Here is a 13,693-nt window from a genome sequence, read left to right as displayed (position 1 = left end):
ACTGCTGCTGGCAATGCATTCCATGCTCTCACAACTCTGTGTAAAGAACCCGCCTCTGACATCCCCTCTATACTTTCCTCCAACCAGCTTAAAACTATGAGCCCTTGTGTTAGTCATTTCTGCCCTGGGAAATAGTCTCTGGCTATCGACTCTATCTATGCCTCTCATTATCTTGTATACCTCAATTAGGTCCCCTCTCCTCCTCCTTTTCTCCAATGTAAAAGTCTGAGCTCAGTCAACCTCTTTTCATAAGATAAGCCCTCCAGTCCAGGCAGCATCCTGGTAAACTCCTCTGAACCCGCTCCAAAGCATCCACATCTTTCCTATAATAGGGCGACCAAAACTGGACGCAGTATTCCAAGAATGACAGGTCTGGGTGCATGCCGAAGAACTCTCGGAAGTCTAATTTTTGACACTTTGTCAAATTTTTGACAGACTTATCCAACTCTTTCTGTCTGTTCTCTGAGTCGGTCAGAAGCCTGTGCAGCGGTCTCTTGACACTATTGGAGGGTGGGCAAAAAAAAATATGGATAGGGCAAATAGACAAAGTATTTTTCCCTGGGGTCGGAGTCCAGAACTAGAGGGCATAGGTTTAGGGTGAGAGGGGAAAGATATAAAAGAGACCTAAGGGGCAACGTTTTCACACAGAGGGTGGTATGTGTATGGAATGAGCTGCCAGAGGATGTGGTGGAGGCTGGTACAATTGCAATATTTAAGACGCATTTGGATGGGTATATGAATAGGAATGGTTTGGAGGGATATGGGCCGGGTCCTGGCAGGTGGGACTAGATTGGGTTGGGATATCTCGTCGGCATGGACGGGTTGGACCGAGCGCTCTGTTTCCAAGCTGTACATCTTTATGACTCTATGACTCTAAGTCTGATGTACGAAAGAATTTGGGAGTTCTTGCTCAAGATTCTCATGCATGTTCAGTTAGAAGTCAGGAAAGTAATTGCAACGTTAGTGTTCAATTTGAGAGGGCTAGCATACAAGCGCAGCGATGTACTGCTGAGGTTGTATAAGGCTCTGGTCAGACTGCATTTGAAATATTGTGAGCAGTTTGAGCCCTTCAACTGCTTCTTGATATCACACGGAGTGAATTGAATTGGATTGGATGAAGACTGGTGTCTGTGGTGCTGGGGACCACTTGGAGGAAGCCGAGATGGACCATCCACTCAGCACTTCTGGCTAAAGATGGCCAAGTGGTTGATTCCTACCATTAGATGCTGTGAGGTCACTAGGATTTACAGCGTAGTCAGTCCCACTCTGTCTCACCTGTATTTTGCCGCCACAGTCTCGGGAGCACTGGTTACTCCAGTAATGCAACATTCCTCCCATTTGCCTGGGCAATGTCCTTGCTGACAAGGTATCCCAATGCTGACAAGGTATCCCAATCCAATCGAGTCCCACCTGCCAGATTACCAACTGGGACCACCTCAATGCAACAGCTATTGGTCACCAGACATTGAACTGACCTGATTGAGGACTTTTCAGGAGAGAAACGAGGCTTTGATGGGACTTGTTGGGGTTTGAACTCAGTCGGAGCGGTGATTGGAGTGGTGCACTTGTAGTGTCGCTAGCTCTCAACCGGAAGGCCCAGATTAAAGCCCCACTTGTTTTAAATTTATTCATTCGCACGGATGAGGGCGATGCTGGCTACATCAGTATTTATTGCCCACCCCTAATTGTCTAGAGGACAGTTGGGAGTCAACCACATTGCTGTGGGTCTGGAGTCACATGTAGGCCAGACCAGGTAAGGATGGCAGATTGCTTCCCCAGGCGTGAACTAAATGGGTTTTTCCAACAATCAATAATGGATTCATGGTCATCATTAGACTCTTCATTCTAGAAATTACTGAGTTCAAGTTCCACCATCTGTGGCAGGATTCAAGCCCTGGTCCCCAAAACGTTACCTGGGTCTCTGGGTTAAAGGCCCAGCGATAATACCACCAGGCCATTGCCTCCCCAAATGCATCACTTGCTCCAGTGATGTGTCTGAACAAATTGAATTGCAGTGTCAGAGGTGAGCGACCAGTGTCTAACCACTCTGCTCAGAGTGTGAATGAGAAGTTATAGAGATCTACTGCATGAAAACAGGCCCTTCAGCCCAACCTGCCCATGCCAGTTTTCACAATTAACCCGATCCCATTTGCCTGTATTTGGTCCGTATCCCTCTGTACCTATCCTGTCTATCTACCTGTCTAAATGTTTTTTAAATGACAAAATTGTACTCTCTCCCACCACTTCCTCAGGCAGCCTGTTCCAGACACTCCCCACCCTCTGTGTGGAAAACATTGCCCCTCTGGACCCTTTTGTATTTCACCTTCAACTTATGGTCTCTAGTTTTAGACTCTCGAACCATGAAGAAATGCTGTCAACCTTCTCTCTGCCTCTAATGGGAGAAAGTGAGGACTGCAGATGCTGGAGACCAGAGTTGAAAAATGTGGTGCTGGAAAAACACAGCAGGCCAGGCAGCATCCGAGGGGCAGGAGAATCGACGTTTCAGGCATAAGCCCTTCTTCATGCCTCTAATGGTTTTATAAACCTCTATAAGGTCACTCCTCAGTCTCCTACAGTCCGGGGGAAAAATCCCAGCCTATCAAATCTCTCCTTATAGCTCAAACCTTCCAGTCCCAGGTAGCATCCTGGTAAATCTTTTCTGCGCTCTTTCTAGTTTATTAATATCCCAACTCCGATACTCGATGCCCTGACCGATGATAGCAAGCATGCCGGAAGCCACCTTCACCAACCTGCTCTTCACCACCTGTTTCAAGGAGCGATGATCCTGTATCCCAAGATCTCTCTGTTCTGTAACATTCCCCAGGGCCCTACCATTGACTGTGTAAGTCCTGCCCTGGTTTGCCTTTCCAAAATGCTACACCTCACATTTCTCTAAATTTAGGTCTGAGTGCCATTTCAGTTTGTACCCTTCCAAAATGGCAGCAGAGTAGCAATCTCAAGTTGGAGCTAATCTGCTCTGCCTGCTTCTTCTCTTCTTTCTCTTTCACTTTTTTCTGTTTTATTTCCTTCTTGGCAATATCCTGTCCTCCTGGCGAGAGTGCGGACCAAACATGGCGCTGTCTGGGTGAGGGGGTGTGGCGCTGTCTGGGTGAGGCAGTGTGGGGCTCTCTGGGTGTGGGGCTCTCTGGGTGTGGTGCTCTGTGGGTGAGGGGGTGTGACGCGCTCTGGATGAGGGGGTGTGACGCTCTCTGGGTGAGGGAGTGTGGCGGTCTCTGGGTGTGACGGTCTCTGGGTGAGGCAGTCTCTGGGTGAGGGGGTGTGACGCTCACTGGGTGTGGCACTTTCTGGGTGAGGGGGTGTGGTGCTCTCTGGGTGAGGGGGTGTGGCGCTCTCTGGGTGTGGCGCTTTCTGGGTGAGGGGGTGTGACGATCTCTGGGTGTGGGGGTGTGACGGTCTCTGGGTGAGGGGGTGTGGCGCTCTCTGGGTGTGGCACTTTCTGGGCGAGGGGGTGTGGCGGGCTCTGGGCGAGGGGGTTTGGCGGTCTCTGGGTGAAGGCGTGTGACGGTCTCTGGGTGAAGGCGTGTGACGGTCTCTGGGTGAAGGCGTGTGACGGTCTCTGGGTGAAGGGGTGTGACGGTCTCTGGGTGAGGGGGTGTGGCGTTAGCATGCTCCTGCAGCCTCATGATGATTCCACGCAAGTCTCCTGGCCTTGAGGGGCTCGAGGTGAAGCCCAGGGTGGTCTGCAGATAAGCCCCAGTGCGGAGTAGACGCAAGGTGCTGGTGTGGATGGCATTGAAGGACCGCAATTCTGAAGTTTTGAATTATTTAGTTTTTAACTTTATTCCTACGATCTGTAATGCTGGACTTTTTTATTTTTAACATTTTTTTTCCCCCAAAGAATTTGTACCTGAGAATCTGTATACTTAGGTACCTTTATACTTAAGATGGTGCCGTAAATGGCGACTTGTAAACTTTTCTCTGGAGTCATGTGAGTACATGCAACAATAAAGCTCATTCTAATTCTAATGAGCTCCAGGTTGCTATGTCGCTCCTGTTCACTATGACAAAACATCAGCTCAATTCGAAGTTGATTCTGTGAGGACAAAAATGTAGCATTCTCTGAAATTGTACAACACTGCACATGATAGTGATTTTGAATTTGAGCTCATTAAAAAGCTTTTATTAATTTGTTTGCGTGCAGTAAAGCAAAAGCAGAATTCAAGATTGATACTCTGATGTTGAGTGGGCACCCATTATTAATTTCTGAGAGTGCTATTCAATCATGCAAAGCCTCTTGATTGAAGCAGTTACCGGTGTTGTTTGGTGTGTTTATAATTTATAGCTGTGTTCACCAGTTAAAGATTGCCGCTTGGATTTGTATTTAATCCAGATCAAATTTGTGCGTCTATTTATTTAACCCTTTAATGTAGCAGTATTTAACCTATTTGAGTCAAAGTTTTCTGGTGTGGAATGGGTTACCTTGAAATTTGAGGTGAGCTGAGTATCTGGGAACCTGCAGTGACTGTGTCTGGAAAATGATGTGCCGTTGTCTTGACTCAACCGTTTATAGGCCCAGTCTAGGTCTTTGTGATCTCCCACAATATTTCGATGTCATTGAGTGGGGTCAGAAGGAGACCAGGGAAGAGAAAAGTATGCTTTCTTGTTTCAGGAACTGTGCTTCCCATCACTGTTCACACGCTAACCTGATTCTAATGCATGAAGTCGTCACAAACCCTCATTGAGTTTGCAGGTGATACAAAGATAAGTAGTATTGAGGAGGCGGGGAGGCTGCAGAAAGGTGTAAACAGATGAGGAGAGTGGACAAAGAAGTGGCAGATGAAATACAACATGGGAAATTGTGAGGTCATGCACTTGGATGGGATGAATAGAAGCACGGGCAGTTTTCTAAATCGGGAGAAAATTCAGAAGTCTGAAGTGCAAAGTGACTTGGGAGTTCCAGTCCGGGGTTCTCCCGAGGTGGTAAACTCGCAGGTTGAGGTGATGGTTAAGAAGGCAAACACAATGGTGTCATTCATCTTGAGAGGACTACAATACAAAAACAGGGATGTAGTTCTGAGGCCTTATAAAGCTCTGGTCAGGCCTCATTTGGAGTATTGTGAGCAATTTTGGACCCATACTTCAGGAAGGATGTACCAGCCCTGGAGCGGGTCCAGAGGAGGGTCATGTGAATGATCCTAGGAATGAAAAGCTTTAACGTATGAGGAACATTTGAGGACTCTGAGACTATACTCGATGGAGTTTAGAAGGATGAGGTGGGAGGGGATCTAATTGAAACTGAGAGAATACTGAATGACCCGGACAGAGTGGTAGGAGAGACTAGGACCTGAGGGCACAGCCTTAGAGTAAAGGGAAGGCCTTTTAGAGATCAGGAGAAACCTCTTGGGGCAGAGAGTGGTGAATCTACGGAATTCATTGCCACAGAAGGCTGTGGAGACCACGTCATTGAGTATCTTTAAGACAGAGGTTCTTGAGTATCAAAGGGATCGAGAGTTATGGGGAGAAAGCGGGAGAATGGGATTGTAAACTTATCAGGCAGGATTGAATGGCAGAATTGACTCGATGGGCTGAATGGCCCAATTTCTGCTCCTGTGTCTTATGGTCTTATGGAGAGCGGAGTTGGGGGTGTGAACTAGGGTAGTGGGGGCCTTTAGAGGGATCCTGCAGCTCTTATAACCCAACCAGGGATGGGAAGTAAATGCTAGTCCAGCCGGTGGCAACAGCAAGTGAATATAAATGGCTCTATGACGGCCTTGCTGTGGAGAATGTGACCCCAGGATTTCCCCCCCCGACCACCCACTCTCTGGAAAGTCTGAAGTCGAGAACTTTTCATTGTCATGTGGCCTGAGCTTTGGCTTATGCAGGAAGACCCGTGAGAGAGATCTTGCATTTAAATAACGCCTGATTACTACCAGACGCCTGAAAATTGTTTTTGTTCAAATGATCATGGAACTGCTTTTCATGTGTAGTCCATGTATTGTTGGCAGATAGAACAGCCCATGTGCTGCTACAAGTAGCGAGTGGGTGGATTGTCAGATGATTTGGTGATGAAGCAGCATGTTGACAGGGAGACAGTGAGGAAGCTGCTCTTGGATTTTATCCATTGAATTTCAGCCGGCCAATAGGGATTGGGTTTGATATTTCATTACAAAAGATGGAGGCCAATGCTGGTCTCCCTTATCGATATCGGCAGGTTGGTGCGAGAAGATGTAACAATGGAAAATTGTTGCATTCTCGATCATTAATATTTCTGTCTTGGATGCACCCATTGTTAGTCAGAGGGAGTGGTGATGCATATGGAGTTTATAACGAAGGCCATGGTCAGACATTTTGATTGGCTTTGATTGTACATTGCACATTTGAGCCCATTACAGAGTCATACAGCAAGGAAACAGACCCTTCGGACTAACCGTGCCTACCGTAACCCCAAACTAAATTAGTTTGTGCTTGGTCCTAACTTCACAGTGATGTCTGAGTGACAGTTCGATGGAATAAAAATGACTGAACTGGGTACCACTGATGCTTAGGGTCAGTGACAGGACCATTAAGAATTACTTCTACAGTTGCAGCCGACAATATAATACTGTGTATTTCTTTACTGGGCTTTTTCTTAAATCTCATTTTGCAATGACATGTTTGTTTTCCCTCTTCCCACCTGAAGTCCCTTGTTCCCCTTCAGGATGTTCCGCACAGATTCCTTCAGCGTGTGAGCTATTTTCATGTCCCAGTGTTATCAGGATTAGATTAGATTAGATTAGATTAGATTAGATTAGATTACAGTGTGGAAACAGGCCCTTCGGCCCAACAAGTCCACACCGACCCGCCGAAGCGCAACCCACCCATACCCCTACATTTACCCCTTACCTAACACTACGGGCAATTTAGCATGGCCAATTCACCTGACCTGCACATCTTTGGACTGTGGGAGGAAACTGGAGCACCCGGAGGAAACCCACGCAGACACGGGGAGAACGTGCAAACTCCACACAGTCAGTCGCCTGAGGGGGAATTGAACCCGGGTCTCTGGCGCTGTGAGGCAGCAGTGCTAACCACTGTGCCACCGTGCCACCCACCGTCCTCCTGTTGGGTGGCTGAGTGGTTAGCACTACTGTCTCACAACCCCAGGGACCTGGGTTTGACTCCAGCCTCGGGCAACTGTCTGTGTGGAGTTTGCAATTCTCCCTGTGTCTGCGTGGTTTCCTCCGGGTGCTCCAGTTTTCTCCCACAATCCAAAGGTGTCCAGGTCAGGTGGATTGGCCATGTTTAATTGCTCATAGTGTCCAGGGAAGTGCAGGCTCAGTGGGTTAGCCATGGGAAATGTGGGATAAAGTGAGGACTGCAGAAGTTGGAGATCAGTGTCGAGAGTGGGGTGCTGGAAAAGCATAGTAGGTCAGGCAGAATCCAAGGAGCAGGAGAATGTGGGGATGTAGGTCTAGGGTGGGATGCTCTTCAGAGGGTTGCTCTGGATTTGATGGGCTGAAAGGTCTCCTACCACGATGCCAGGATTCTGAGTTGGGTTGGAGGCACCAAAGCCAATCTCAGTTCTCCCAGTGTCTGGCGCGCACACGATATGATGTACACTGAAAATGGGAAATCAGGATTATCTCTCCTCGCCCTGATCTTGCATGTTGACCAGGTGGTAGTTCCTCTGTCGTATCTCTAACTCCAGTTGGATTCGTGTTTGACATTTCTACGCTGTGTGGCTCAATGCAGTTTGTATTTTTACTGACATAGCAGTGGTCCCTATACTTAAACATTAAATCGTTTCTCAAATCACTTGATGTGCTGCAGCTCTGTTATGTGACCCCATTGGAGGAACACTGCACTGTTCCTTTTTACGGTGTAGCTTTTCTACGACACTGTTTCTGCGCAGTGTCAGCTGCAGTTCATTTGATGCCACTTTGCCTGTGATTCAGAATGCTGGGGGTCCACATCCTGCACTCGGAACACGAGCGTCTTGCTCTAGGACAGCACTGACAGAATGCTACACTGTCAGAGGCTCAATCTTTTGGACAGAGTCATAGAGATGTACAGCACGGAAACAGACCCTTTGGTCTAACCCGTCCATGCCGACCAGAAATTCTAACCCAATCTAGTCCCACCTGCCAGCACCCAACACCCTCCAAACCCTTCCTATTCATATACCCATCCAGATGCCTTTTAAATGTTGCAGTTGTACCAGCCTCCACCACTTCCTCTGGCAGCTCATTCCAAACATGTACCACCCTCTGCGTGAAAAAGTTGCCCCTTAGGTCTCTTTTATATCTTTCCCCTCTCACTCTAAGCCTATGCCCTCTACTTCTGGACTCCCCCACCCCAGGGAAAAGACTTTGTCTATTTATCCTATCCATGCCCCTCACAATTTTATAAATCTTTATAAGGTCACCCCTCAGCCTCTGACGTTTCAGGGAAAACAGCCCTAGCCTATTCAACCTCTCCCTACAGCTCAAAACCTCCAACCCTGGCAACATACTTGTAAATCTTTTCTGAACCCTTTCAAGTTTCACAACATCTTTCCGATAGGAAGGAGACCAGAATTGCCTGCAATATTCCAACAGTGGCCTAGCCAATGTCCTGTACAGCCGCAACATGACCTCCCAACTCCTGTACTCAATACTCTGACCAAAAAAGAAAGGCATACCAAATGCCTCCTTCACCGTCCTACTGCGAATCCACTTTCAGGGAGTTATGAACCTGAGCTCCAAGGGATTTTAATCTAGCTCTATTTATTATCTCAAGTTCGAAAAAAATCTCTCCATGTCACTATTCTGAAGAAGATCAGGGGGTTTATTTCCAATGGCCCAGTTTATATTTATCCCTTAATCAAATGCCCAAAGGCAATTAGCTAGAGTCGTTCGGTTTGGGAAGTCTGGTCAGCATGGAAGAGTTGGGCCGAAGGGCCTGTTTCCATGCTGTGTACCTCTGACTCTATGTTGCAACAGGTTCATTTCAAAGCTATGCCCTCTACTTCTGGACTCCCCCACTTCAGGGAAAAGACTTTGTCTATTTATCCTATCCATTGATGCTAAAACCTTTTAGGATGGACCATTTTGCATTTTACAAATGATCTGTTTTTCTCCCCGTCCTGTGTACAGTTTTGATAGCGGGTAGGGAAAGTAACCTATCGGCATTATCTCTCCCAGAGATGTGAGGGTAGGGGTGGGGGTTTGCATTGCATTGCATTTCTGTAGCCAAATGAATCTGCAACTTATAAAATAAAATTCAAAGAAGCAAGTAGACTAAGACTAAGATAACGTGAATCACATCTTCCACCCTTTGTGTTTTTCAGGGGCATCATGTACGGTTTTGTCACGGCAATGGTCAACCTCCGCCAACTGAACAAACGTGACTTCTACTTCACTGACTGCCTACTGTTCGGAGCTCTGATTTCAGCTACAGACCCAGGTAAATCACCGCAGACGGCTTGTGGGTCAAGGGAAACCATATCTCTGCCAGACAGCTGTCGGTCATCCACACCACTGCCAGCAGCGATTGTTGGAGAAGATTGGCATTCTAATCCTGCCATCTCATCACTCCGTTGTCAGTGGTAATTGACCAGAGGTCAAGTCCCCCCTCCCCCAACCCTCCGACCCATGCTTCGTGCCCTTATTCATCCTGCACGTTGTTCCCAAAGACCAAGCTCTCAAATTGAGGCGAGAGTCAATAGGTGAGAGACTGGAAAAGCACATCAGGTCAGACAGCATCGGAAGAGCAGGAACGTCAACATTTCCGGCCAGATCCTGATGATGGGTTTTGGGTGAGAACATTGACTCTCCTGCTCCTCAGATGCTGTTTGACCTGCTGTGCTTTTCCAGCCTCACACCTGTGGACTCTTGTGTTTGATAACGTTCATGTGAAGCTTCTTAAAGGACATATCAAAAATGCAAGTCATCGTTTTGGTTGATTCTTTGAATGCGTGTTTGTGAAAACCAAGCAGTTTATTACTTGCTGATTCCTAGCCTCTACATTCCAAAGTTGGGGAAATGGGGGTGGGCAGGGAATAGGGGTTCATGGGGTGGCACGGTGCTTCAGTGGTTAGCACTGGGTTCGATTCCAGCCTCGGGCGACTGTCTGTGTGGAGTTTGCACATTCTCCCAGTGTCTGCGTGGGTTTCCTCTGGGTGCTCCAATTTCCTCCCACATTCCAAAGATGTGCAAGTTAGCCAATTTTCCATTAATAATCCTATGTTCTAGTAGTTTCAGGCAGCTAGAGTAAACTTACAAGTCTACAGTTCAGAATAATCAAGTATTAATTGAAGTTTAGAAACTCTGGAGTTGGAATGTTTCTAGAGTAATTTGGGGGAGACTTCACTGGGGTGAAGAGCAAATGTACTTTCTCTCCATGAAACAATTTTGTTTTAGAGCAGGTCAGGGGAAAAACATTACCTCAGTAGAAATGTTTAGTTTGTGAAATTTCCCAACCAGGAATATTTGGCTAGAAATGTGCAGGTTTTTAAAAGCTGAGAAAGTTTAAGCTCTCAGTTTTGAGAATATTCATGCCAGAAGACTCCACAATTCACAAGACAGAAACTTGGGGAAAGTACTTAAGTATGATGTAAACATCTGATAGAGAGGGACAACCTCTACAGATTTGAGTCTCTGTAACAGATTGATAGTATTGAGAAATATGTTGATAAATGTCTCTCTCATTATCTCTCTCCCTCTGTTCCCCACTCATTCTCTCTTTCCTTCCACCATTCGTTCTGTCCCTCCCCCATCCCATACCCCATTCCCCTCCCCCATTCCCGTCCCCTCCCCCATCAAAAAATGTGGTCTTCCACCTAGGGCACAGCCACTATTACTGCATTGATCATGTTTTCTATTGCTCAGGCCATCAGGTTTACCTGTGCGTGGACCCTCGGATTTCTGAGGAGGGGGGGTGTTTGGTCAGTGACAGGTGAAATGCAGCTTCCTCCATTTTCTCCCCTTCAGCCCTCGATCACTATAACCATCAGCTGTTTACATTGCTGACACCAACAACCTCACTAATGTTTCCAGACAGTCGTGTGCATTCACACAAAGAGTAAGAATTACATGAACTTGATCTGACGTTATTTTGTGAGGTCAATCCGTCCATGCAAGGGGCTACACTGTTCTTGAACAGCCACAGTGCCACTGACGGACAGTCTCACCAGCCCCGGGAGCTCTGATAACAGGGAACTGGACAGGCCGTGGGCCGCAGTGACATTGACTGACTGACTGACTGACTGGGATATCAGAGATGAGTGCCCAGGACCCAGAAACTGGGATGTTTCTCTTCAGAGCAGTGATGGTGAAGGGAAGATTGAAGAGTGGAGTTCAAAATTAGAGAGATTTGCTGGAATTAACAAGATGGAACTGTTTCCACTGGCAGGCTGAGGACCAGAAGACTCCGATTTATTCTCTTTGGCAAAAGCACAAGGGGAGAAAGGAAGCAGAACAGCATTCTGCAGTGTGTTAGATATGTTCTGCATGATTGGGGAACCTTGGCTTTGGCACAAAGATTTGGCCTTTGTATTTGGGAATATAAACGTTCCTCTTTTAAGGGAAATAAAACATAGGATTCTAATGTTGGAAGCATAGAGATTGAGGTCCAACTTTTCACCATACAAGGCCAACCTGTGGGCAAAATGTGTCAGCACAGGCTTGGAGGGCTGAAGGGCCTGGTCCTGTGCTGTTTCATTCTTTGAACTTTGTGATTATTTATCACATGATTACCATTATGTACCAAAAGGTTTAGAAGCAGGGAGTCAGGATACAGCGTCTGCCATTTTGGACTGAGGTGAGGAGAAATGTTTTCACCCAAAGAGCGGGGAGCCTGGAGAATTCTCTGCCACAGGGAGTGGTTCAGCCCCAAACATTGAACAAGGAATTAGATATAGTTCATGGGGCTAAAGGGGTCAAATGGTTTGGGGGGAGAACGCGAGAATGGGGGGACTGAGTTGGATGATCAGCTGTGATCGTAATGAGTGATGGAGCAGGCTTGAAGAGCCAAATGACCTACTCCTACACCTATTTTCTATGTTTCTAATTCAGGGATTCTTTGCCCCATTCCCAGTATGTTAATTTGTGCTGGCATGTGATCAGGGTATGAATAGCAATCAAGCACACATGACCCTCGCCAACGTCATTGTGAGGGTGGGAAGTTCAAAGCTCCCCCTCCAGTGTTGGCAGTTCTGGGTCTCTTCTGTAAATAGATTGGGGGGGTGGGGGGAGGGAGAGAGTGGGGGGGGCGCACCATGAACTACAGCAGAACCCTAGTCCAAACCATTAACTAAATGCAAACAGCCATTTAGTATTCCCATTAGCTTCTTATCTTACGTTAGCCTTCATAGTCAAAGAGATCTACAACATGGAGTTGGACTGGGTTGGGCAAAGTCAAAAGTTCCATGACACCAAGTTATAGTGCAACAAGTTTATTAAAATCACAGACATTTGGAGCGCTGCTCCTTCATCAGGTGAAGTGGAGGGAAGCAGATAGCCACAGAATATACCGGTGGACAAATAATGGCAAGGTAATTCCAGGAAATTAAGAGCATCAACAGATAAGTTCAAAGAGTGGGAGTAAAGTGTCAACTGCTGAATACCAAAGAAGGAATGACCTATAAACCAATCAATTAATGCAGAGAAGTAATTCCAAATAATTGAAAATAAGTTGGTCCTAGAGAGAGACCAATTGGCTGGAATAACACGAGTGGGTATCAGTCACATGACGGGGGTCTAACTGATGTGACAAGATTATTACTTGTGATTACCTCTGTGCCTGAATTAGTTTGTGCAGTTTTTGATTACTTATTACTTTTGTAAGTAACTTGATCATGGTCCTCTGGGCCCAAGGGCAGGGACACTGCAACCATGCCACAGGAGGGTCCTCTCATTAGCTACCCAGCTCATGTGGCAGCAGTGACAGGTGTCAGTTGATTGAAGCTTTCGATCTCCTCTGCAGCTATGCTGACATTGCTCAACTGTAATTAGCTATTGTTGGCACTCAGCCAAGCATTCATAATGCAGTGTCCTGGGCAGCCTGCTTTTGTTGATGGATACTGACCTCCTGCTGCTATTTCCCTGCACTGGAAATACAACGGGCAAAGCCTCCTTAACTTAGTTGGGTTTGCAGAGTCGGGGGCTTTTCCACTACCTATCTCATTGACAAAAATCCAGCCCATGTCACTGAGTGAAAACAGATGGGTCTCCATAATTTTTGCACTTCAACCAGCCACATTAGAAACCACTGAAACTCTGTGGGGCAATGTCTATTGAAGATATTCATTGTTTTTTGGATTGCAAGGTTCGATATGAATATTTATGTCTTTTGAACAAAAATGGAAGTTGCTGGCAAAATCAGGGTTAACGCTTTGGGTCCAGTGACCCTTCTGCAGAACTGGCCCTGAAACATTAACTCTGATTTCTCTTCACAGATGCTGCCAGACCTGCTGAGCTTCTCCAGCAAGTTCTGTTTTAATTCCTGATTCACAGCAGTTCTTTCAGTTTTTGTCGAGTGTTTTTTGAATGCTGCTGCTTGGGGGTTGCTTAGTAACAGCAGCGAGGTAGTCTATTGAAGATCTGTCAAGAATGTCATGTAGTGACAACCTCCCATGCCAGGAAGCCTCCGTTGTAACCAGCCGGCTGCAGTTCCCGGGGTGGGGGGGTGGGGGTTTTGTTCAAGCTGGGGGTTTCGAGCGTTGGGTTTTCGGTCAGTGTTATACATCACAGCCTCCCCTCCCTGTGGTGTTTGA

The 13,693-nt window shown here is 46.9% G+C and overlaps 1 protein-coding gene across 4 annotated transcripts in view; it reads left to right on the top strand.

Annotated features, from left to right (window-relative positions):
• Window positions 1-13,693, top strand: part of LOC122555670 (sodium/hydrogen exchanger 9-like) — a 482,562-nt gene that overhangs the window by 123,791 nt on the left and 345,078 nt on the right. For all 4 annotated transcript variants that reach the window (XM_087993313.1, XM_087993316.1, XM_087993315.1 and 1 more), the window contains one exon: window positions 9,269-9,384. In XM_087993313.1, the coding sequence (XP_087849439.1) occupies window positions 9,269-9,384 (116 nt within the window). The remainder of the gene's footprint in view (window positions 1-9,268; window positions 9,385-13,693) is intronic.

The sequence above is a fragment of the Chiloscyllium plagiosum genome, unplaced genomic scaffold (assembly GCF_037043375.1).
Source record: "Chiloscyllium plagiosum isolate Xiang-an unplaced genomic scaffold, Cpla_swu_hap1 HiC_scaffold_13, whole genome shotgun sequence".
In the NCBI taxonomy this organism is placed as follows: Eukaryota; Metazoa; Chordata; class Chondrichthyes; order Orectolobiformes; family Hemiscylliidae; genus Chiloscyllium; species Chiloscyllium plagiosum.
The sequence above is the reverse complement of the archived record's forward strand: the minus strand, read 5'-3'. Positions and strand labels throughout refer to the sequence as shown.